This window comes from Hakea prostrata, chromosome 2, assembly GCF_041222555.1.
Source record: "Hakea prostrata isolate BN-2017 chromosome 2, UWA_Hpros_2, whole genome shotgun sequence".
NCBI classification, from domain to species: domain Eukaryota; kingdom Viridiplantae; phylum Streptophyta; class Magnoliopsida; order Proteales; family Proteaceae; genus Hakea; species Hakea prostrata.
In genome coordinates, this window is record NC_142601.1 from 66,528,870 (window position 1) to 66,555,203 (window position 26,334).

At 35.0% G+C, this 26,334-nt stretch overlaps 3 protein-coding genes across 3 annotated transcripts; all 3 read right to left on the reverse strand.

The window, feature by feature from the left end:
* Nucleotides 1-1,213: 1,213 nt before the first annotated feature.
* On the reverse strand, nucleotides 1,214-3,230 carry LOC149025795 (cytochrome P450 CYP72A219-like). Its single transcript, XM_089143189.1, has 5 exons — nucleotides 2,944-3,230; nucleotides 2,629-2,849; nucleotides 2,277-2,521; nucleotides 1,811-2,174; nucleotides 1,214-1,675 (listed from the first exon to the last, which is right to left on the reverse strand). The coding sequence occupies exons 1-5, from the start codon at nucleotides 3,218-3,220 to the stop codon at nucleotides 1,250-1,252; spliced, it is 1,533 nt and encodes a 510-aa protein (XP_088999315.1). The 5' UTR covers nucleotides 3,221-3,230; the 3' UTR covers nucleotides 1,214-1,249.
* Nucleotides 3,231-10,053: 6,823 nt separating this feature from the next.
* On the reverse strand, nucleotides 10,054-12,379 carry LOC149025796 (cytochrome P450 CYP72A219-like). The gene is made up of 5 exons (XM_089143190.1): nucleotides 12,083-12,379; nucleotides 11,776-11,996; nucleotides 11,429-11,673; nucleotides 10,947-11,310; nucleotides 10,054-10,830 (listed from the first exon to the last, which is right to left on the reverse strand). Exons 1-5 carry the CDS (start codon nucleotides 12,357-12,359, stop codon nucleotides 10,405-10,407), a joined length of 1,533 nt encoding a protein of 510 aa, XP_088999316.1. The 5' UTR covers nucleotides 12,360-12,379; the 3' UTR covers nucleotides 10,054-10,404.
* Nucleotides 12,380-21,864: 9,485 nt separating this feature from the next.
* Nucleotides 21,865-25,064, reverse strand: LOC149025797 (cytochrome P450 CYP72A219-like). The gene is made up of 6 exons (XM_089143602.1): nucleotides 24,785-25,064; nucleotides 24,622-24,706; nucleotides 23,308-23,428; nucleotides 22,965-23,209; nucleotides 22,496-22,856; nucleotides 21,865-22,392 (listed from the first exon to the last, which is right to left on the reverse strand). The coding sequence occupies exons 1-6, from the start codon at nucleotides 25,062-25,064 to the stop codon at nucleotides 21,949-21,951; spliced, it is 1,536 nt and encodes a 511-aa protein (XP_088999728.1). The 3' UTR covers nucleotides 21,865-21,948.
* Between the last annotated feature and the right edge of the window lie 1,270 nt (nucleotides 25,065-26,334).

Here is a 26,334-nt window from a genome sequence, read left to right on the forward strand (position 1 = left end):
ATAAAAATTTCTATCATGGGTACATAAGTAGTTGGGTGTCCTGTGATCTGCTTCAGTATTACTGTAAAAGAAACCAAACTTGTTCTAGAATATTATGTTGTTCATCAAATTTTCTGAGGAAATTGAGCTGAATAGCAAACTCACTTGGCATTTGGCAACGATATTCCCTTGCTAATTTATTGCCCATTGCCAACAGAGAAACTCAATCTGATCTACTAATACGGTCTCTTGTAAAGCCACCACTTCATATGTCTAAACCGTTTCGTAGAACACGAATAATCCAGATCCCTACATTCCATATCCGAGAAATCCCATGCCTAAGATGCAGAATGGGGTCAATGGTTCTTTGGTGATTAATTTATTATGCCAAGGGGACCCAACATTAGTTTAGATCTCACTAAGCAGCAGATTTAACACACAAAAAGACTCTTTAAGAGATATTTCTTCAAGTTTTAATTACTCAATTGAATGGACAGTCTGGTGGGTGCATGAAGCTATATGTCTCCATAAATGTATTCTTGCTTGTCTCTGAGAGGGTTTTCAAAACTTGACTATGGAATTAGATTGTGAGAACCTAGACAAATGGTTCAGGGTGATTCTCTAGTGTTGCTCGAGGTTGCTTTAAACGTGGAAGACATTCAACAACTCCCCTTGGCGGCAAGCCGAGTTATCTATGAGCTTCTGCTTGAAAATGTGATACTCAAGATTTATACTAATCCCAATATTGTATGAATTGTTGTTCTTTGCCAATTGAACTAAGAATCGAATATGTGTACGTTTATTTATTAGCTCTTAAGTGGTCATCATCTCAGTGTATACATACAAAACAAATCTATAATCGCATTGTATTGAAAACTATTTTATAATTGAGACCATACGATAAGACCCATAAAAAACACACTCCTTTGTACGCATAAAACCATCGGTACATCCATTATTTAGAGTAGACATTGGTACAAAAAACTTTGTACACATAAAACTCTTGGTACATCCTTGTTCATCTTATTGCATATAGATATATTTAGAGTAGACACAGACACTATTGCAAAAAAAAAAAGAAAGAAAGCTAAGGTTACAAATTTATTTTAATCAGGATAGATTAATATATAACTCCACTACCCTAAGGTAGTAATTAGCCTATCCTGCATGGGACTCTTCACTTGAGTACAAGTGTACAACCTTTAATTTATTAGTTAAAATACCATAGATAGTACGTACTGGGGATGATTATATATGCCGGCAAATAATGCTACACCTTAAGTACTTTGAGGGGAACACCATGTTTTGGACGAATGATAACCAGATTTGCTGGAGCATGTTCATACAATGGAGAAGATTCAAACGAGAAGCGTTGCAGAATAGTTGACAAACACAACTTTGCTTCATTCATGGCGAATTGTTGCCCAATGCATATACGTGGTCCAAAACCAAATGGGTAATATATGAGTCTATTGTTTGTGGCATTGGCAACTCCTCCTGAGAATCTCTCCGGTTTGAACTCATCTGCATCTTTGCCCCAGTATTCACGATCATGATGAACAAGGACCGCTGGTAATGCCAGCACTGCTCCTGCTGGGATTGTTATATCTCCATACTTGAAATCCTTCTCTGTATACCGAAAGTGAACTGCTGCCGGTGGATACAATCTCAACACCTCATGCAAAATCATGGGAATCTGCAGTGCATTGAAGTTCTTGTTAGAGCCATTCGATTCATATATATATTAGTCATGTATGTATCATGCATCATGATGCATGGCATGGAAAAGTAGCTATCTGTATATATACATGCAGCAGGTAAAATCACTTACGACTTTGAGTTGACTTAATCCATCCCAGTGTGGTTTTCGGTTCCCAAAGACCTGAAAGATCTCTTCCCTTGCCCGGACTTGCCACTCTGGGTGCAAACTTAGTACTAACAACGTCCATATCATCAGACTCTCTGTGGTCTCATGCCCAGCAAGGTAGAATAGCTTGCAATTTTCTATCACCTCATCCATAGTTATCTTATTTCCTTTCTCTTGTTCATATGATTCTAGTAGCAGTGAAAGTAAATCCTTGTTAGCCACTCCTGCCTTGAGAGCTTTCTTTTTGTTATCGATGAGAACTCTCAAAAGATTTCCCACTTCAGCGTAAGTCTCACTCATTCTTCTATTAATTTTTGTGGGTAAAAACCTGTAAGCAAAGAAGAAGAAAAGTACGTATTAGCATATATATGCGAGGATCATATCGTAGACTCTGGAATGAGAAATGAAGTGAAAATTATCCCAGCTTTACCTAAAACCTGGGAGGTATATCGAACGTTGAAGAGCCGTTACAAGCGCAATTTGCTCCTTTTGAAGCTGGAAAATCCTTTTCCCTTCTTCATAGCTGCTGCCAAATAGTGTTCGAGAGGTTATATCTGCAATGAGTGCATCGATGTAAGGCCAAATATCCAGCTCACAGCAACCATCTGATGGAACCACCTTTTCCAACTTGGTGGAAAAATCCTCTAAGCTTATAGTAATCGCTGATGACATAGACTGCAAATCAAATTAACAATATTAATTACTAATGATATGGATTCCCATGAATCAAATTCACAAAAAACCAGTAACATACAAAGCCTAGAATGATAAGAATAGAATACCTTTAGCTTCTCCATATGGAAGGCAGGGTTCATAAGTCTTCTGTGCATGGCCCATTTGTCTCCTTCGTAATTCAAAAACCCAAAGCACATCATCTTGGAAATTGGGTCTAACTCAGGCTTCCTAATACTACCAGACTTATCACTCAGAATGGCGCTTGTGAGACCAGGATCCATGATGTTCAGCTGTGGACGAGTTCCCAACCAACACCCGGACATCTTACCTGCATGCATGCATGTAGTTGCTTTGATCAGGTACTCCTGAAATTAGAAAATCTTTCAAGTTGGTTGATAATAGACTCATACGTACGTACGTACCGTATTTCTGGATGACATGATTGTTCCAAGGAGCCACACGGTTCCCGATTTCATGAGTTGTTGCGATGGGTTTTGACTCAGCTTCCATATACATCTTCCCCATCTCGAACGTGTCCCCAATTAGAATCTTGTATGGAGTCATATTGAAGCCGTTCTTCTTCAGAGACCGCTCTAGCTTCTTGGGCTGTAACCATATCCAATCTAAGACTTTCCATCCATACCAGATTGCCGCCAAAATCCCAAATGCCACAACTGAAGCAAACCCAACTCCTTCCATCGCTGCTGCAATCAATAGCTAGAAACTTTTCTGCAGGCATACTTGGGTTTCAGTACTCTATTTATAGATGGAATTAGCAATTAAATGGAGAGAAAGAATGACGTACAGCAGGTGCATGATAAAGACAAATGTATTGTTTAAAACAGTTTATTTAAGTTCGCTCCTCTACTTGGGCGCCCCATGCAGCATTTCACGGTTACAACTTAAAAAAAATAAATAAATAAATCATTTACGCCGCAAGTTTCAATCAAAGTCATGGCTGCACGGTGCGGTGGCAGTACAAAGTCTATGTGTTGTTCACGTGGAGAATTTAAAAGTCTTTGTGTAGTTCACATGGAGAATTTAAAAGTCCTTGTATACTTTACGTGGAGGCTTTTTTGCTTATTCAAATTAATCTCAGAGAAGGTCCAATGTCTTATGTAGAATTAGACCTGTAAATTGATAGTCGAAATGGTTATGCTCAATGCATAAGGGATTTTTATTTGCGGCTGCCGCTGCTGCTGGCAGCAGCCGACGGCCCAGATATTGCCACGTATGCAAACTTCGATCCAACGGTGTGTATTAAAAATTTGGGGGTTTAAATGTAAAAAAGTTTTTCTTGTTTTATACTAAAGGAGTTTATATTTTAACAATTTACAAACCCAAACCCCAGAATATCAAATGCTAACTGTTCATTGCAAAGAATTTGGAGCGATGCCATCGAAGTAGGTAAACAAGTTGATGGTCTCTCTCAAATGCCTTCGCTTTCCGTTTCGCCACCTCCAACCCTTCTCTCTACTCTCTACGAATGATTCTTCCGACATATCGCCGCTACGAATGATTCTTCCGACATATCGCCGCTGATGTAATAAAGAATCTGGAGCGAGCCCTAACCCGAAGTGTAAGCATCATCGAGTCTTCACGATTAGCAAATATACAGCCGAATATCTCCCAACAAAGCTAAATCAGGGATTTTCTAACAAACAGATCATGTTAATGGCCTTCCACTTCAATCCACACAGCCACAGTTGCGATATTCTAATATAAGATATTATTGCCGTCGATTTTGCAAAATCAAGCAAGAACCCAAATCAAAATCAGCCCGAATCGTTTGATTGATTGAAGCAGATTTGATTACTTACAGAAGACCTTCAAGTCTCCATCTTCAAAAGCTGGAACTTGACCGAGTGGCTGCAACAAAACAGGGGATTTGGAAACAAAGCTTTCAAGTAAAATAGAAAAGGAATTGAAAATGGGTTCTGAGACTTACGTTGTAGGAGATGAAGGGTTCCTTCTCTTTTTTTGTTATTTTTTCCTTGGATTCTTCAGCAGCTTCATCTTTTCTAATATTATTAATTTTACAAACCTTCATTTTATAGGATTTCTGAGGTAAAGAACCGAACTTGAGTTTTGGATGAACAGTTAGCGTTTAATATTCAAGGGTTTCGATTTGTAAATTGTTAAAATATAAAACCCTTTAGTATAAAAAAGAAAATTTTATTTACATTTAAACCCCGCATTTTTAATACACATCGTTGGATCAAAGTCTACATACGTGGCAATATATGGGCCGCCGGCTGCTGCCAGAAGCGGCGGCCGCAAATAAAAATCCATGCATAAGGCTCTTTTGCTTACTCAAATTAATCTGAGAAGGTCCAACATATTATGTAGAACTAGATCTGTAAATTGATAGCTGAAACCCGCCTCTGAATTCACATTCGTATTCGTTAAGGTTGTCTGTATTCGAAAATTTTCTTACCGAAAAATATCCATATGCGTCCGCTAAGCAGCCGGATTCGGATTCAAATAATTTCTTATTGGATTGAATAATCCAGATAGAGTAAAGTATTTTCTTTGAAAAGGGATGAGAATCGGATTTAGAAACCGGTAATGAGTAACTTCCGATTATCCGGTTAGAGTAAAGCATTAAACACTTCTCTCTAAAAAAGGGTTGATTGTCAGATTCGGAATCCGGTATTCGGTAACTGGAAATTGGAAATAAAGAAAATGGCAATCACCAATCAAGAATCAGATCAAATTATTATCGAGATTTCGATAAAGTATCTAAGTCAAATTCGGTCCGTTTATAGGTCTATGTAGAACATAAAAATAACAGCTAAGCATTCTTTACTTATTTCTGATTAAATTTTTCAAGATTTTGATAAATGTTAATTAGATTCAAATGAAGATATTCCAAGTCCAATCCTGAGGCGTTGGTTGATCATATAGAAATTATTATAAAATACCCCAATCACTATTCACTATCATGAGCTGGTAAGCTATCTTATCTTCGAAAGTCCAATCCTGAGGTGTGGGTTGACAATAATAGAGATTATTATAAAATACTGTGATTACTATTCATTATCGATCATAAGCTGGTAAGCTTATCTTGACTAGGGGAGCCTCCTGCACTGACTATAGTTATGTATTCTTTATATAAATGCAACTCTTATAAGATTTCTTGACCAAAAACTCTAACAAGATGCAAATGAGAATTTCTACCTGGCACGCATAGCCTCTAAAGAGGGTCAATTGTGTAAAGAAAAACATGGAAATTATAGTTGTGCATTCTTTACTTCTTCTTAATTAAATTCTCAAAATAATGCAATTCAAATTAGAATATTTGAAGATCATTTTGTTTGATATTGAAAAAGTTTTACTTTAAACAAAAAAATTTTCATCAATTCATGAATGTTCCATTGAATTGAGATAAAGTAAAAAACCCAACTTAATTTTTCAAGAAAACGAATAAGAAGGAAATCAAAGATGTTACAAATGAATTCCGTTTTCTTGTGTAAAAAAATTACCTGTTTATAAAGGTAGAACCTAGCATCATTATCCCTCTATTTTTCTGTTCAATATTATTCTATATTTTTTTTTTTGGTAAAGTGTTGATTAGGATTTAAAATTTCTTTTCCTCTTGGATTTTGAAGTTTCTAGCTAAGAGGGTACACATAGAAATTACACCCATCAATTCTCTTTATAGATGATCTACTTGAGCTAATGAATGCAAAATATATCGTACACAAAATTCTCACCTAGAAGGATCTAGAGGACCAAATGTATTTAAACACAAAAATCACATATCATTTTTCAATGTTTTGATTGATTCTAATTTGGTTCAAATTAAAGTCCTTAAGAGGAGATTTAAAACAAACTTTTGCTTAGCATGCATGCGTCATCGATCAGGAGAAAATCTCAACAAAATATTGTTAAATAAAAAAAAGGAGTAAACTCAAGAGAAACAAAACCATATAAAATCAACTAAATGTTCTTGCGTTAAAATTGTATCATACTTTGAAAAACAATTAAACTTCAATGTCAGGTAAGGTTTTCTTTAATATCTCAATAAGAATAAAATCTCATCTTTTAGTTTGACTGAAGACTTTTCTCAGTATATTGAGTTCAACTCAATATTGTGTAAAAACCAAGAAAAAACTATAAAAAATTTAAAAGGATAATTTTATTAATTTTTTCTAATAAAAAGTCAAACTGTTGCCTTACTATATGATTAATTCGTTTCTTTTCCTTGAAAAAGATCGCATATATAATTCGTTTATGATAAGATTTTGTGATTTGTTTTATTAGGAATATTTTTAGAAATTCAACCAAAATCCTAGCCCCCATTTTATTTCAAGCTTATGCGGTTAGGGTTACTTCTAAGAGTTCCAGAGCTGATCAAACACTAGCCACTACACTCAGGAAGGTTTCTAAGAGTTCCACAGCTGATAAATCACTAGCCATTACCCTCAAAAAGCTTTTTACAATTGGTACTCACAAAGACTCTAATCAATCCAAAGAAGAGTTTGATACAAATTATTGTTATAAAATTCTGGTCAATATTTTATGTAAATCCAAACGCTATAACTCAAGGAATTTAGAAGATCACAACTACAAGAGTCTTAGAATATTGATGAACAAAGACTCTATCTTTGTATAAAGAAGTCATGTACACAACTCTCAATACAGTGAAAATATCTGAAACTCTCGCATGGACGTAGGTTGAATTAAACCTAACCATGTAAATATTGGTCACCTGCCTTTTCCTCTCTCTCTCTCTTCATTCCATATTTCTAGCATGTTTAATAAACAATAATTTTGTCAATAGTTGGTCTAAGTGAGTAAAAATGTTTGTCTTTTATTTATCATATGAGCAAACTATTTAGTTAAACAATGCCATTGCCATTCAGCAGCCTTTAAACAAAAAATATTTTTCTTAATTAGTATATTATTTTATGATAGAAATATGATTGAGTTCAACTCAATATTGTTTAAAAACCAAGAAAAAATATATTAAAAAATATATATATAAATTCAAAATGGTAATTTTATTAATTCTTTTCTAATAGGAAGTTAAATTGTTGCCTTGATTAGTTCTTTTGTTTTCCTTGGAAAAGAATCAAAACTCAAAAGCTTTCACACTCAGCATAAGTTTCATTCATTCTTTTATTAATTTTTGTAGGTAAAAATCTGTAAGCGAAGACGAAGAGAAGTATTAGAAGATGCATGGATCACATTGTAGACTTTACAATGATAGATGAAGTGAAAATCAAGTCAAAATGCCAGCTTGCCTAAAGCCTGGGAGGTATACATATCCAGCGTTGAATTGAAGAACCATTACAAGCTCAGCTTGCTCATGTTGAAGCTGGAAAATCCGTTTCTGTTCCTCATAGCTGCTGCCAAATAGTATTCGACAGATAATATCTGCACTTACAGCATTCTTTAGTTATTCCTGGTTAATTTTTCCAAGATTTTGACCAATTTTAATTTGATTCAAATGAAGATCCTTTAAGTTCAATCCTGCGGTGTGGGTTCAAGTGCATTCTTGGGTGGAATTGAAGTCTTAATGAGAGTAGTTGATAATACAATTCAGCCTAAATGTTTGATTAGTGTACAAACATTAACTAGCATAGCTATCATCATCACCTTCAACAGCGTTAATTAAGTTCCAATAGCACTCAGATTTGCCCATACTCCCTAATAAGAGCAGATATAAGTTTATACTTTTAATACATTAGAATACATTTGGATGATAACACTGACATCCGTATCAAATATCCTATTCACTATACTATCATAAGCTTGTAAGCTATCGAGTCTAGTGAGATCCAAAACTAAAATATTTACTTGATATTGTTAATAAAGGAAAAGAAGCTGACTCAAGACAAGATCATGAAAAATTAGTTAAATTTTCTTGTTTTAAAAATTATATCATGTCTAGACAAATTAAACCTCAATGTATATAATTAATCTCACGCATAAAGTATGGTATTCTTTTAATATCTCAATGAAAACAACAGCTCATTTTTCAAATGGATTATCAAGCATGCTTAGTTTGAATGAAGATTTGTCTCAATATATATTTTATGATAGAGATAAGAAAGAGTTCAACTCAATGTTATTTAAATAGAACAAAAGCAAAATGATAATCTTCTTAATTTTTTTTTATAGGAAGTCAAGACTTCCAGGAAACAAGTTTGTCCTTCACTTATTTATAAGCAAACAACAATGCATTGGTACAATCCATTAGCCTTAAATGAAAATATATGGAACAATTTTTTTAAGTTTATAGCTTTTGTAGATTAATGAGCACTAGTTTGCAATAAGCATTAGAATCTTTGGGTCTAAATTTTTGAACCAACAGCATTTCTACTTCTCAAGAGATTTTCTGCAACCCTTCTTCGCATGGTTGGGTAAAGCTAAATATCGATGGCCGCTCATTGGGCAACTCAAGAAGGGCAAGGGCATGAGGAGTTTTTAGAGATCATACAGTAAGGATGCTATGGACTTTAAGGTTTTTTTGGATGTCAAGTTAAATTTTAAAGTAGAATTTAAAACTCTTTTACATGGCTTAGAGTGGGCTTGCACTTTAAAATTTCCCTGTCTTTGGGTGGAATGCGACTCCGCTATAATTGTATTTTTGGTTCAACAGCAAAGCATTCTATGGTGTGTTTTTCAAAGATAGAGAGATCTTGAGGCATTTTTGAACTCAACACAGTGGAAAATCTCTTTATTGCCACAGAGAGATGAACACTGCAACTGATTTTTTTGGCTAGTTCAGCAGCAAGACAAAAAAATTCTGATACTAATTTACCTTGGTCAGCCATGATTAAGATTGAATTAAATTGGGATGCCTCTGGGGTCCTTGATATTGATTTAAATAATGAATGAGCAAATGTTAATCTTGAGGTTCATGTGAGATTTGGGGCAACTATTGTTGTGAGATTGAGTGTTTGAGGTTCCTCTCAATCAAAACACTCAACTTGTGTATTATTGTATGACTGTAATTTTTTTTCCCATCTTTAATACAAATGACCTTTTGGTGAAAATATAAAAAAAATATATATATATGTGATACCCCATATGTTTTTTCTATTATTTTAATATGTAAAGTTATCTCTAGATTCGAAGCAATTATATTAGGTGATCATTAACGGTTGGACCAAGGGACAAGATGGTTCATTTACTGATTTGAATATAATTAGATGACAATCTAAAATAGAGTTGGATCTCGAATCCATACTTAGGTCGAAACACATTTCCGCCTGAGATTGTGGACTTCGCATATAATAGAATTAAATTGAACTAAAAACAAAGAAATAATCAATGTAAGTTTCTAAACCCTAACATATAGTCTTTGCTATATATTTTCTTTTTTTGATAAAAAAAATAATAATAATAAGGGAGGGAGGTGGTTAAACACTTCAATTTAAAATGAATTATAATCATAAGATGATAGACCACTATCTGATGCCACCATTTTGAAATCTTTTATAACATAGACTGGTTGAAAATATATTAGTTCTTAAGCGGTCATCTCAGTGTATACATATAAAACAAATATAAAATTATATAATCGCGTTGTATTGGAAACTATTTTATAATTGAGACCATAAGCACTCTTTTGTACATATAAAACAATTGGTACATCCATTGCACGGTACTAGTCATAACTCCTCCCATCATCTTATTGCATATAGATATATTTAGAGTACACACAAACACTATTGCAAAAAAAAGAAAGAAAGAAAGCTAAGGTTTTACAAATTTATTATAATCAGGATAGATTAATCACTCCACTACCCTAATTAAGGTAGTAACCTATCCTGCATGGGACTCTTCAGTTGAGTACAACCATTAATTTATTAGTTAAAATACCATAGATATATAGTACTGGGGATGAGATATGACGGCGGCAAATAATGCTACACCTTAAGTACTTTGAGGGTAACACCTCGTTGTGGACGAAGGGCAACCAGATTTGCTGGAGCATGTTCATACAATGGAGAAGGTTCAAACGAGAAGCGTTGCAGAATAGTTGACAAACACATCTTTGCTTCAGTCAAGGCAAATTGTTGCCCAATGCATATACGTTGTCCAAAACCAAATGGGAAATATATGAGTCTATTGTTTGTGGCATTGGCAACTCCTCCTGAGAATCTCTCCGGTTTGAACTCATCTGCATCTTTGCCCCAGTATTCACGATCATGATGAACAAGGATCGCTGGTAATACCAGCACTGCTCCTGCTGGGATTGTTATGTCTCCATACTTGAAATCCTTGTCTGTATACCGAAAGTGAACTGCTGCCGGTGGATACAATCTCAACACCTCCTGCAAAATCATGGGAATCTGCAGTGCATTGAAGTTCTTGTTAGAGCCATTCGATTCATATATTAGTCATGTATGCATCATGCATGGCATGGAAAAGTAGCTATCTATATATATATACAGGTAGAATCACTTACGACTTTGAGTTGACTTAATCCATCCCAATGTGGTTTTTGGTTCCCAAAGACCTGAAAGATCTCTTCCCTGGCCCGGACTTGCCACTCTGGGTGCAAACTTAGTACTAACAACGTCCATGTCATCAGAGTTGCTGTAGTCTCCTGCCCAGCAAGGTAGAATAGCTTACAATTTTCTATCACCTCATCCATAGTAATCTTATTTCCTTTCTCTTGTTTATATGATTCTAGTAGCAGTGACAGTAAATCCTTGTTAGCCACTCCTGCCTTGAGAGCTTTCGTTTTGTTATCGATGAGAACTCTCAAAATATTTCGCACTTCAGCGTAAGTTTCATTCATCCTTCTATTAATTTTTGTGGGTAAAAACCTATAAGAAGAAGAAGAAGAAGAAGAAGAAGAAGAAAAGTATTAGCAGATGCGAGGATCATATCTTAGACTCTGGAATGAGAAATGAAGTGAAAATCAGGTGCAAATCCCAGCTTTACCTAAGACCTGGGAGGTATATCGAACGTTGAAGAACCATTACAAGCTCAGTTTGCTCCTTTTGAATCTGGAAAATCCTTTTTCCGTCCTCATAGCTGCTGCCAAATAGTGTTCGAGAGATAACATCTGCACTGAGAGCATCGACGTAAGGCCAAATATCCAGCTCACAGCAACCATCTGATGGAACCACCTTGTCTAACTTGGTGGAAAAATCCTCTAAGCTTATAGTAATCGCTGATGACATAGACTGCAAATCAAATTAAAAATATTACTAACGATAAGGATTCACAGGAATCAAGTTCACAAAGAACAGTAACATGCAAACCCTAGACTGATAAGAATAGAATACCTTTAGCTTCTCCATATGGAAGGCAGGGTTCATAAGTCTTCTGTGCATGGCCCATTTGTCTCCTTCATAATTGAAAACCCCAAAGCATATCATCTTGGAAACTGGGTCTAACTCAGGCTTCCTAAGAGCGCCAGACTTATCACCCAGAATGGCGCTTGTGAGATCAGGATCCACGATGTTCAGCTGTGGATAATTTCCCAACCAATACCCAGACATCTTACCTGCACGCATGTAGTAGCTTTGATCGATCAGGTATTCCTGAAATTAGAAAATCTTTCAAGTTGGTTGATAATAGACTCATACGTACCGTATTTCTGGATGACATGATTGTTCCAAGGAGCCACACGGTTCCCGATTTCGTGAGTTGTTTCGATGGGTTTTGACTCAACTTCCATATGCATCTTCCCCATCTCGAACGAGTCCCCAAATAGAATCTTGTATGGAGTCATATTGAAGCCGTTCTTCTTCAGACACCGCTCTAGCTTCTTGGGCTGGAACCATATCCAATCCAAGACTTTCCATCCAAACCAGATTGCTGCCGAAATCCCAAACGCCACAACTGAAGCAAACCCAACTCCTTCCATCGCTGCCGCTTTGAATAGGTAGATACTTTTCTGTAGGAAACTTGGGTTACTGTACTCATCTATTTATAGATGGAAATCATGGAATTAGCCAATGGAGAGAGAGAGTGACGTACAGCAGGTGCATGACAAGGACAAATGTATTGTTTAAAACAGTCACATATTTACGTTCCGTAGTTCTACTTGGGAATTCATTTTTCTTTTCTTTTTTTTTTTTTTTGGTAAATTCTACTTGGGAATTCACATCCCCTATAATTCCTTCTCTGTGATTTCCTGTAAGTCCCTCTTAAGATTGTACCACGTGGTATTAGGTAATCCAACGGTCACCCAATTCTAAACCCATCCATATATTCCTCTTTCCTCTCTCTTCCTCAAATTCAGAAAAACCCTGAATCCTCTGTAATTTTTCGATCTCTCAATGTCTCTTCCGTGTGAAATTATGAAGAGAGAGGTTTCTTTACAACGCAATTAAGTACACTAGCACAAAGCTATTTTCCATTTTGAACAAGTAAATCACCTACCTATTTCCTTAGGAGAAGTGAGTATAAATCAATGTATACATAACATGCATCCGCTATCGTCATCAATAAATAAAGGCCTCATGATTGCTCCCCATAAAATTACACATTACTGATACAACCAAAGGTTATTCCAATAGTTTAGATAATTAAGACGCGACTCAAGGAAGACAGAGTGAGATTGATCCTTGCAATTCCAGAGATCTCTCTGAATTTTGTGAAGAGAGTGGAGAGAGCAGTGAGCCTTGCAGAGGATGAGAAAATCGCAAGAATTCGGGGCTTTTTTAAATTTCGTGAAGAAGAGGAGAGATCGATAGCCGATAGTGAGAGAGACAGTGAAGAGCCTCTCTCTTAAGAATTTTGCATGGAGGAGACACTGAGAGACGGAAAAATCGCAAAGGATTCAGGGTTTTCTGAATTTGGGGAAGAGAGAGAAGAGAGGAATATATGGATGGGTTTAGAATTGGGTGACCATTGGATTACCTAATGCCACGTGGCACAGTCTTAAGAGGGAATTACAGAGAAATAAATTACAGAGGATGTGAATCCCTACTTGGGTGCACCATGTAGCATTTCACAGTTAAACTTTACCAAAGAAAAATCATTTACGCTGCAAGTTTCAATCTATGCCATAGCTGCACGGTGCTGTTGCAGAGCCATTTCACGTCTTCATTCCATTTTTTAAAAGCCTTAGTGTAGTTGATGTGGAGAATTTAAAAGTCTGTGTAGCTCATGTGGTGAATTTTAAAGTCTTTGTGTAGTTCACGAGGAGAATTTAAAAGTCTTTGTGTAGTTCTCGTGGAGAACTTAAAAGTCTTTGTGTAGATCATGTGGAGAATTTAAAAGTCTTTTTAGAAGAAATTGGTTATGCTAAATGCATAAGGCTCTTTTGCTTACTCAAATTAATCGAGAAGGTCCAACGTATTATGTAGAACTAGACCTATAAACTGATAGCTAAAATTTACCTCCGAATTCGCATTTGTATTCGTTAAGGGTGTTCGTATCCAAAATTTTTCTTATCGGAAAATATCCGTATCCGTCTGCTAAGCAACCGGATTCAGATTCGGATGATTTCTTATCGGATTGGATAATCCAAATAGAGTAAAGTATTTTCTTTGAAAATGGACGACAATTGGATTCAGAAACCAGTAATGAGTAACTTCCAATTATCCGGTTAGAGTAAAGTATTAAACATTTTTCTCTAAAAAAGGGTTGATTATCGGATTAAGAATCCAGTATTCGTAACCTGGAAATTGGAAATATAAAAAAAATGGCAATCACCAATCAATAAATCGGATCAGATTATTATCGAATATTCGATAAAGTTTTGGATTCAAATACGGATGTCTTCTTTAAATTTCTGTCGGATTAGGATTTGGATACTGGTGTATCTGAGCAGAATCCGATCTGTTTATAGGAATATGTTGAACATGAAAATTACACTAGGCATTCTTTACTTATTTCTGATTAAATTTCTCAAGATTTTGATAATGTTAATTTGATTCAAATGAAGATATTCCAAGTCCAATCCTGAGGCGTGAGTTGATCATAATAGAAATTATTATAAAATACCCCAATCACTATTCACTATCATGAGCTGGTAAGCTATCTTATCTTCCAAAGTCCAACCCTGAGGTGTGGGTTGACAATAATAGAGATTATTATAAAATACCGTGATTACTATTCATTATCATAAGCTGGTAAGCTTATCTTGCCTAGGGGAGTCTCCACAATAGTTATGTTTTTTTTTTTTTTTTTTTTTTTTGAATCTGAATTTCATTCAGGTCATTTTGCGCGCACCACGACTACATCTCAAGGGATTCCTGGTCTCGAAGGAATTTGAACTCTGACCTCTTATGTGGACTAACTATGGTTATGTATTCTTTATATAGACGCAACTCTAATAAGATTTTTTGACCAAAACCTCTAACAAGATCCAAATGAGAATAGATACGTTCCTTGCACGCATAGCCTCTAAAGAGGGCCAATTGTATAAAGAAAAACATGGAACTATAGTTGTGCATTCTTTACTTCTTCTTTGTTAAATTATCAAAATTTTGAATAATTCTATCAATGCAATTCAAATAGAATATTTGAAGATCATTTTGTTTGATATTGAGCAAGTTTCACTTTCAACAAAAAAAAAAATTGGGTAAATATCACTTACCTCCCCTCTTAGCTGGACAAATAGCGCTTACACCCCCTCTTACTTGGATAATATCACTTATCACCCCTCTTACCTAACAAATATATTAAACACCTTCCCTCTATTAATTTTTTCGGTTAAATTTAACTTTTACCGTTAAATATTTTTATAAAACCCCAAACTACCCTTGGCTAAAAATATTTTTTTAGTTTAAACCCTAAATTATCGTAATCCCCCTAATAGTTAAAATACTAAATTACATTCAATTAAAATAATTGTTAAAAACCAAAATACCATACTTAAAACCCAAATTATCTTTAATTTTAAAACCCCAACATACCTTTTTTTTTTTTAAAATTTATCAAACAACTAAAAAAACACGAACTGCTTGATATCAAAATGCAATTTCAATACTGAATTATCAAAAGGGTATGTTGGGCTTTTAATAATTAAATATAATTTTAATTTTAATTGATATTTTGGTTTTTAACAATTATTTAATTGAGGGTAATTTAGTATTTTAATGTTAGGGTGATTACAATGATTTAAGGTTTAAACTAAATTAATATTTTTAGCCAAGGGTAGTTTGGGGTTTTAGAAAAAAATTAACGGTAAAAGTTAAATTTAACTAAGAAAGTTAACAGAGGTGAGGTAAGTGATATTTACCCAAAAAATTTCATATTCATGAATGTTTCATTGAATTGAAATAAAGTGAAAAACCCAACTTAATTTTTTAAGAAAACGAATAAGAAAGAAATTAAAGATGATACAAGTGAATTACTTTTTCTTGTGTAAAAAATTTACCTATGTATAAAGGTAGAACCTAGCATCATTATCCCTCTATTTATCTGTTCAATATTATTATTATTTTTTTTTTGTAAAGTGTTGATTAGGATTTTAAATTTCTTTTCCTTTTGGATTTTGAAGTTTTTTTAGAGGTACATATAGAAATTACACCCATCAATTCTTGCAAAATATATCGTACACAAAACTCTCACTTAGAAGGATCTAGAGGACCAAATGTAATATTTAAACACGAGAGTCACATATCATTTTTCAATGTTTCAATTGATTCTAAGTTTGTCCAAATTAGAGTCGTTAAGAGGAAATTTAAAACAAATTTTTGCTTAGCATGCATGTGAAAATCTTAACACAATATTGTTAAATAAAAGAATAGTTGTCAATTTACGGTTGGTAGAGTGGTAAGATTCATATTTTTCAGTGGAGAGGTCATGCAAGCTGACCCAAATGAACTAAAAAAGAAGAAGAAAGAGAACGAAAGGAAGAAAGAGGAAAATGTAAACTTCAATGTCAAGTAAGGTTTTCTTAAGAAAAAAATGTAAACTTCAATGTCAAGTAAGGTTTTCTTTTAATATCTCAAGAAAAATAAATCTCATTTTTTTAGATACATCATCAAACATGTGTTAGTTTGAATGAAGACTTTTCTTCATATATTATTTTATGATAGAAATATGAGGGATTTCAACTCAATATTGTCTAAAAACCAAAAGAAAAATATAAAAAAATTTAAAATGATAACTTTATTAATTTTTTTCTGATAGGAAGTCAAACTATTGCCTTACCATGATTAGTTTATTTCTTTTCTTTGGAAAATATCACACATGTAATTAGTTTCATGATAAGATTTTGTGATTTGTTTTATTAGGGATATTTCTAGAAATTCAACCAAAACCTGATCCGCCCCTTCATCTCAAGTTTATGCGGCTAGGGTTGCTTCTAAGAGTTATACTAGCCACTACACTCAAGAAGGTTTCTAAGAGTTCCACAACTGATCAAATATTAGCCACTACACTCAAGAAAGTTTCTACAATTAGTACTCACAAAAACTCTAATCAACCCAAAGAATAGTTTGATACATATTACAATTGCTACAAAACCCTGATCAATATTTTATATAAATCCAAACGTTGTAATTCAGGGAATCTAGAAGATCACAACTACAAGAGTCTTAGAATATTGATGAACAATGACTCTATCTCTATATAAAGAAGCCACGTACACAACTTTCAATACAGTGAAAAATATCTGAAACTCTCTCGTGGACGTAGGTTGAATTCAACCGAATCACGTAAATATTGGTCGCCTACCTTATCTCTCTCTCTCTCTCTCTCTCTCTCTCTCTCTCTTCATTCCACGTTTTTAGCATGTTCAATAAACAATAATTTTGTCAATAGTTGGTCTAAGTGAGTAAAAATGTTTGTCTTTCATTTATCATATGAGCAAACTATTTAGTTAAACAACGCCATTGCCATTCATCAACCTTTAAACAAAAAAAAATATTTTTCTCAATATATTATTTTACGATAGAAATATGATTGAGTTCAACTCAATATTGTTTAGAAACCAAGAAAAAATATAAAAAAAAAATCAAAATGATAATTTTATTAATTTTTTCTAATAGGAAGTTAAATTGTTGCTTGTTAGTTCTTTTCTTTTCCTTGAAAAAGATCAAATATATAATTAGTTTCATGATAAGATTTTTTTATTTGTTTAATACACAATAATTTTGTCAATAGTTAGTCTAAGTGAGTAAAAATGTTTGTCTTTCATTTATCATTATCGTATGAGCAGACTTTTTAGTTCAACAATCCATTGCCATTCAATAGCCTATAAACAAAAATATATAGAACCAAATTTTCTTTAAGGCTATAATTTGTGTGGCTTAGTGTGTACGGGTTTACAATGAGTATTAAAATATTTGTAAGCTTAGTCGATGTCATTGCCATTCATGATAAGATTTTGTGATTTGTTTAATAAACAATAATTTTGTCAATAATTGACCTAAGTGAGTAAAAATGTTTGTCTTTCATTTGTTGTTATTGTATGAGCAAACTTTTTAGTTAAACAATACCATTGCCATTCATCAGCTTATAAATAAAATTATATGGAACCAAGTTTTCTTTAAGGATATAACTTGTGTGGCTTAGTGTTTATAATGAATATTTGAATATTTGTTAGCTTAGTCAATGCCGTTGCCATTCATCAGCCTTTAAACAAAAATATATGGAACGAAGTTTCTTCAAGGTTATACTTTTGTAGATTAGTACATACTAGTTTACAATGAATATTAGAATATTTGTAAGTTCAATCAATTTTATCAAATCTAATAAATTTGGGTTAGGATTATTCTAAGGTTAGTTGATATATAATTTGCTTCCATGACTGGGTTTTGTTGTTATGGTCCATAGAATAATTGAATCATTGAAAACAGATCAAACGTTCTTGATTGTTGATGCATTTAAATAATTAAAAAGGATTGAAACACTTAGAAACGTACTAGAAGAAGTATGCACAACACGCCATTAAAACAAAATATTTTCTAGTTGATGAAAGGACACGTAATTTCTAAATGTTTGAACTGAAGACAGTAGTTGTTTTGAAAGATAAAAGGGTAACTTAATGAAAGAGCACTAATGCCAGGGGAACGTTAGGGAAATAAAAAATATTGTAATCTAGTGGTGAAACCAACACCTCTTAGTGAAGAAGTTGTGGGTTCGACTCTTGCTGAGGCATATTAATATCTCCATCCCTTGGCTTAATAAAATCCCTTTGTACCAAAAAAATAAAAGACACTATCACCATTTAATTCTATTATTTTTATAATATTTGATATATCATTTGAAACCTAGGGAATGCATGTAAGCATAATATAATAAAATTTAGGGTAAATATCACTTACCTCCCCTTTTACTTAGCAAATATATCAAACACCTCCCCTCTATTTACTTTCTCGGGTAAATTTAACTTTTACCGTTTAATATTTTTCTAAAACCCTAAATTACCCTTGACTAAAAATATTTTTTATTTTAAACCCTAAATTACCGTAATCACCTAACAGTTAAACTATTAAATTACTCGATTAAAATAATTATTAAAAACCAAAACACCATAGTTAAAACTTAAATTATCTTTAATTATTAAAAGCCCAACATACCCTTTTTTTTTAATTTTTTTTTATCAAACAATTAAAAAAACACATACTACTATCAAGTGAAATTAAAAAAAAAAGAAGTATGTTGATAAAATTAAACACGTACTACTATTTTGGGTTTTTTTAATTGTTTGATAAAAAAAAATAAAAAAAGGATATGTTGGGATTTTAACAATTAAAGATAATTTGAATTTTAACTATGGTGTTTTTGTTTTTAATAATTATTTTAATTGAGGATAATTTAGTATTTTAACGGCTAGGGTGATTACGATAATTTAAAGTTTAAAATAAAAAAATATTTTTAGCCAAGGATAGTTTGGGGTTTTAGAAAAATATTTAAGTTAAATTTAACCGAGACAATTAACAAATGGGAAGTGTTTGATATATTTGCCAGGTAAGAGGGGAGGTAAGTGATATTATCCAACTAAGAGGGGGTGTAAGTGCTATTTGTCCAGCTAAGAAGGGAGGTAAGTGATATTTACCCTAAATTTTGTGGTATATATTTACTTAAGATAAAGAGATACCATTTAACTTGACTGGAATGATTCACCCCAGTGGGAAAGACAACAACACAAAAAAAAATAAAAAAATAAAAAAATTACACGACACCAGCTATAAAGGGGGTAAAACTCTTGACCAGCCGCTATTACTTCCTAAATTACATGGCATTCATATTCAAAATTACAAGTTACCCACAATTACATTTTCAGTTAAGTATAGGTATAAAATGACCAAAATGCCCTTAGTCATATTTAAAGGCCTATTTGGTTACATGAATTTATGAATGCGAGATTTATACCCGTTTGGTTGTGAAAATCACTAAACTCATAAAATCTAAATATTCATTTTTTTTAAACTAAAAACATAAATCTGTAGATTTATGGATATGAAGTGAAATCCAAAGATTTCACCTCTACCATAAAAGCGCTAAACATTTGTGTATTCATAAAAATCACGTCGACTAAATAATTTTTTAAGATGAATCCACATAGCGAGTGGTCAAGACTTTTACCCCCTTTATAGTGGATGCCGTGTAATTTATTTCAAAAAAAAAAATAATTGTAACTTGGACTCCCTTCACACAAGATATTTTATTTTTGGGCTAGGGAAAAATTAATTGACTACAAACGCAAGCTGCAACCAAGAGATCCCCTGCCAGAACGGTGGTGAAGTGATGAAGTGCTCTTCATTTATTTATTACTTCAAACTAACTGGTGGTTTTTCATGCAATTAAATTCTTTTGTGTTTTCAAAATATAAATGTGTCAAAATTGCAGTGACACTTCAAATCAGAAGCCTTAATGCACTAACACCTCATTTTATATTTAATAATTATTGACACTCCAAATTTGGATTTGTATTGAACACATCAATCCATTCTATTACTTTCTTCTGTTAAACTGTCATTTTTTTTAATATAATTCCTAAATTACCCACAATTGGATTGGGGATTACCCTGTCACCCTTGAACTTGAAATTTAAAAGAAGAAAGAAAAAAAAATTCCAATCGATGCTATCACATATCCAGCGAAATGAAGCAAATGAACCCCTTGTTCTTCAGTTCTTCCTATCTCTTATTTTCATCTGAAGAAAAAAGAACCCAAAAAACTCATGCAACGAAAGAGACGCAGGATCGTAGAATTCCACGCGAAATGACGGAATTCAAGTCAATGGGAATTGGAGACAAAGAGAGAAGAGAATAGTAACACCTAAGATCACCAGATCACCATGCATGGGTGTTGCTTAGGCCATTCCTTGTGCAGCCCAGAAGCAAAGACAGTTCAAAGGAGAAGAAGAAAAGAGGAGCAAAATAGAGTAGAAAAGTAGGAAGCAAAGAAGAAGATAGGCGAAAGAAGAGAGAACAAGAATGATTTTCTTTGTTTGCTTTGGGATCGGTTGAGAAGATTACCTTCTGATGATGATTACCTTGTCTAAAATGGTGAGGAATTAATTTTCAAGCGAGTCATCTTTCATCAGGTGTCCATCTGGATTCCTCTCCACCCCTCTCCAGGCGAGCACAAGTACCTCATGTGTGATGAAATTTGAAAGGAAATTTTTTAAACATAACTTAGTTACTATAGCCATGGGGATTATTTATTGGTGGAAATTAAAAGAGACTTCAACAACAAATTCCAAGCCAGAAGCCACTTCAGAATTCGAAACCCCACAGAGAAATCAGGAATCAAAGGAATGAATGCAGCGATGGAGGTTCCTTAACTGCAGGATGTCACTGTCCTCGAATTTGGTTCCGCCGTAGCTTCGATAAATAAAGTGAAGCTCGCAGGATACAACCCTGTTTCCAAAAGCCATACTGCTGGAAAATCTTGCCTACAATTGGCACTAATGCTCCTAAGTTTTGGATAGTTTTTTTTTTAAATGTTTTGTTTATACTAAATAGTTTGTATATTTGGAAAAAAAATGTAATGACCAAGGAAACTTGAGAAGCTAAGAGTCGAAAAAAAAAAGATTATATGAAGGGACATCGACATGAAGGTCTTTTTGTAATCGGTAGAGGAGCATTTGACTTGTAGTTTCTTGAGTAGTTAGAAGGAACTGTGAATCTAGATTCTCTCCATCTGCGAAAATTGCGGTGAAATAACAATTTTCAAGCCGCCCATAGAAATATAGATGGGACAGCCATGACTTGATTTTGAAAGGTATAACTGTCTTTTTCAGATTCATCCCCTAATATTATACATGAGGATATAATCATCAACTGTAATGCTAATAGTTCTCATACCCATGTATAACTATTGGTACATCCATACACATACACGTTAATCTTAACTCCAAAATCATTTTATTATCTATAGATACATTCAGAGTTCACATACAGACCTTATTGAAAAAGAAGCCAAGCTTACAAATTTATTCAGGATAGATTAATCTCTCCACTACACAAAGGTCGTAACCTATCATCATGCATGGAGCCTTATTTATTAATTAAAATATCACATCTAGCAGCAGTTTGGGTTGATCATGCAGGCAAATGATGCTGCACCTTACTTACCATGAGCTGAACACCTCGTTGGGGACGAAGGGCAATGTGATTCACTGGAGCATGTTCATAGTATGGAGAGGGTTCAAATGAGAAGCGTTGCAGAATAGTTGACAAAGACATCTTAGCTTCAGTCATGGCAAACTGTTGCCCAATGCATAGACGATGTCCAAAACCAAATGGGTAATATATGAGTTTATTGTTTGTGGCTTTGGCAACTCCTCCTGCGAATCTCTCTGGTTTGAACTCATCTACATCGTTGCCCCAGGATTCACGATCATGATGAATAAGGATTGGTGGTAATACCAGTGTTACTCCTGGTGGGATTGTTATATCTTCATACTTAAAATCCTTGAGAGTATACCGAAAGACACCTGCTGCCGGTGGATACAACCTAAGCACCTCTAACAAAATCATGGGAATCTGCAATACGTGGAAGTCTTCGTTATTGCCATGCATGCATGCATGCAACATGGGGAAAGAAAAGTACATACGTAGCTTTAATTAATTAAATAGAATTGCTTACGATCTTGAGTTGGTTTAATCTATCCCAATGTGGTTTTTCATTCCCAAAGACCTGAAAGACCTCTTCCCTTGCACGGACTTGCCACTCTGGGTGTAAACTTAGTAGTAACAACGTCCATGTCATCAGAGTTGCAGAAGTCTCCTGCCCAGCAAAGTAGAATACCTTCAAATCTTCTATCAGGTCATCCATTGTTACCTTTCCTTCGTCTTGATGATATGATTCTAGTAGCAGTGACAGTAAGTCCTTGTTGCCCACTCCTGCCTTTAGAGCTTTTGTTTTGTTATCGATGAGATCTCTCAAAAGCTTTCGCACTTCCGCATAAGTTCCATGCATTTTTCTATTAGTTTTTGTGGGTAAAAATCTGTACAGGAAGAAGAAGAAGAAAAGTATTAGTAGATGCAAGGATCAAATTGCAATCAGCTAGAGATTAATTAATGAGCTATCAGGTCAAAATCCCAGCTTTAATTACCTAAAGCCTGGGAGGTATATTGAACGTTGAAGAACTATTACAAGCTGAGCTTGCTCGTGTTGAAGCTGGAAAATCCGTTTCCCTTCCTCAAAGCTGCTGCCAAATAGGGTTCGAGAGATAATATCTGCACTCAAAGCATCGATGTGAGGCCAAATATCCACCTCACTGCAACCCTCTGATGGAACTACCTTTTCCAACTTGTTGGTCAAATCGTCTAAACTTGTAGTAATCGCTGATGACATATGCTGCAAATCAAATTCAAAAAATAAAAAATAAAAAATACCAGTAATTCATAAAGAACATTAACATGCAAAACCCAGAATGAAGGATAGGATAAGAACACCTTTAACTTCTCCATATGGAAGGCAGGGTTTATAATTCTTCTGTGCGTGGCCCAATGCTCTCCTTCAAAATTGAAAACCCCCCACGCTAACATCTTGGAAACTGGGTCTAAGTCAGGCTTCCTGAGAACACCAGACTTCTCATTCAAAATGGCGGTTGTGCAGCCCAGGCCACCCAAGGAAAGAGCCACCCCCCGCCAGAAGCCCGGCCCAGCCAGCAGCACCGCCCAAGGCCCGGGGGGGGGAAGCCGAGGCCAAGGCCGCCGCGAGCGAAGCCGGGCCGAGCCGAGGCCCGAAGCCCCCGAGGCCCCACCCGAGGCCAGCCCAAGGCCGTCGAGCAATGGCCAATCTTGGTCGTAAATATCAAAGTAAGACAGAGAAAAAAACAAAAAGAAAAAACAAATCCAAACCAGGAAAATAAAAAGTAAAGATGTCAGAAAAACCAAAACAACAAAGTAAACAATACCCAAGAAGAAAGAGAAACCAAACAGGGAAGCACGAGAAAAAGGTATAAGTAAGCCGAAGGGAAAAAGAAAAGAACCAACAAAACAGCCAAGACAAGGCAAACCACCAAACCAACCCCAAGCCTCCCCCCCCCCCCCCCCCCCCCCCCCCCCCCCGCCGGCCCAACAGAAGAGAAAAACAGAAATGAAAAGAGGAGAAGAAGAAAAAAGGCAAGAAAGCAGCAAAGAGAAGCACACAAACGAAACGAAACAGAGACGAACAAAGGAACGAAAAGAAAAACCAAAGCAAAACAAGGAGGAGCACACAAAGCAAAAAGAACACAAACAAAAAACAACAAAACGAACAAGAAAGACAAAAAGGAGGCAGGGAGAAAAGAGAGACAAACAAGCTAAGAAAAAAAAGAAAACAAGAGAGAGAAAACAGAAAGACAAAAAAACCACCAGCAAAAAACAAAAAAAAGAACAAAAAGACGGAAAAAAAAACAGAAAAAAAAAAAGGAAAAGCAAAGACAAAGGAAAAAAAAAAAGACAACAAGAGAGAAGACGGAAAAAAGGAGAGAAAGCAAAAAAAAGAAGAGCCAAAAAGGGCGGGGCAAAACAAAAGAGAACAGAAGAGGAAAAAAACACAAACGAAGCAAAAGAAAGAAGAAAAGAAAAAACAAGGGGGAGGGCCAGAGAAAACAAGGGGGGAAAGGGGGGGAGAGAGGAGAGGGCAAAAGAGGGCGGGAAGGAAGGAGGAGGGGGAGGGGCAGAAAGGGCAGAGGAAAGAGACGAACGGGCCGGCGGGGCAAACGGGGCGGGGGGGAGGGGAGCCGGGGAGCGGCGGGCGGGGGGGCGGGAGGCCGCCCCGACTTCTCATTCAAAATGGCGGTTGTGAGACCAGGATCCATGATGTTCAGATTTGCAGCATTTCCCACCCAATACCCAGACATCTTACCTGCATAAATGCAGATTTGATCAGTTATTGATCCTGAAAGTAGAAAATCTTTCAGGTTGATAATAGATTCATACGTACCATATTTCTGGATGACATGAGTGTTCCAAGGAACCACACGTTCCGGGATTTGATGAGTCATTTTCATGGGTTTTGACTCAGCTTCCATATGCATCTTCCCCATCTCGAACACATCACCAAATAGAATCTTGTATGGAGTCATATTGAAGCCTTGCTTCTTCAGAATCCGCTCTAGCTTCTTGGGTTGGAACCATATCCAATTCAACACTCTCCATCCACACCAAATTGCTACCAGAATCCCAATTGCCACCACTGAAGCAAACCCGCCAACTCCTTCCATTGTTGCTATTATGGGTAGAAATGTCTCTCTGCAAGAAAACTTGTGTTTCGGTACTCTATTTATAGATGGGTTTAGCCGTTGGAAAGAGTGAAGCTAATACCTGATGCAAGATAATTAAGGTGATGTATTATTTAAAACATGAAAATTACATACTTGCTTTCTTTACTTATTGATTCCATTTTTTAATGTTTTGTAGTTTCGCGTGGAGACGATTCTAGTTATATTCAATATATAAGGCTCTAGTGCTTACTAAGATCTGAGAAAGGCCCAATGTATTATCTAAACCATGAAAATTACAGTTAGGCATTCCCCATTTATTCTTGATTAAATTTTTTAATATTTTGATCAATTTTAATTTGATCCAAATGAAGATCTTTGGAGCCCGCCAATACCGTAGCGTGCATTCATGGGGTAGAATTTAAGCGTTAAGGAGAGTAGTTGGTAACAAGACTCAACCAGAATGTTTAATTCAATTTTACAAAATTTACATTTATCTCCTTTGAGGTATAATATAATTGCCTTTTTTTTGTTCAATAAGAGAACAAGCATTGGAACCGAAGTTGAGTGTTTGGGGAGAAAGTAAGAGATGACTTTTGCAAATTTACAACTTGACCAAAACCTTTACCAGACGCCTAGAGCAAGGCTTTAATTGCATGTACTTGTGGAAGAGAAGCTTTTGTAAATAGCAGCAAATCATCTGCAAATAGCAAATGAGAAATGAGCGGTCCGGCCCCTATTCCGAACTCTAACACTCACAATATCGTCATTTACCAGTGCATGTTGAAGTAGACATGTAAAAGCATGAGTACATAAGATAAATAAGACTAGAGACAATGGATTGCCTTGACGAATATAACGGGACAGATTCATAGCACCACGAGCAGTACCATTAATGAAAGTTGATAAGATATAGATCGAAGACTTCTCATAATCATATTCACAAACAATTGGCAGAAACCTATCTTCTGTAAAAGATTCTCCAGGAATACCCAATCCACTCTATCATACACCTTCAATATATCCAACTTCACAGCCATATATTTTGTATTGGTTTTTTTGTAGTGCCAAATACAATGGAACAGTTCGTGAGCAATGAAGACATTATTAAAAATGCATCGCCCATGAATAAATGTAGACTGGAAAGGACTTATAACATCTTCACGAATTCCTTTCAAACGAGATGCAATAATCTTTGTCATCACCTTGCTCACCACCGTGCATAAAGCAATTGGCCGGAATTGAGATGCATTTTCCAAATAACACAGTTGAT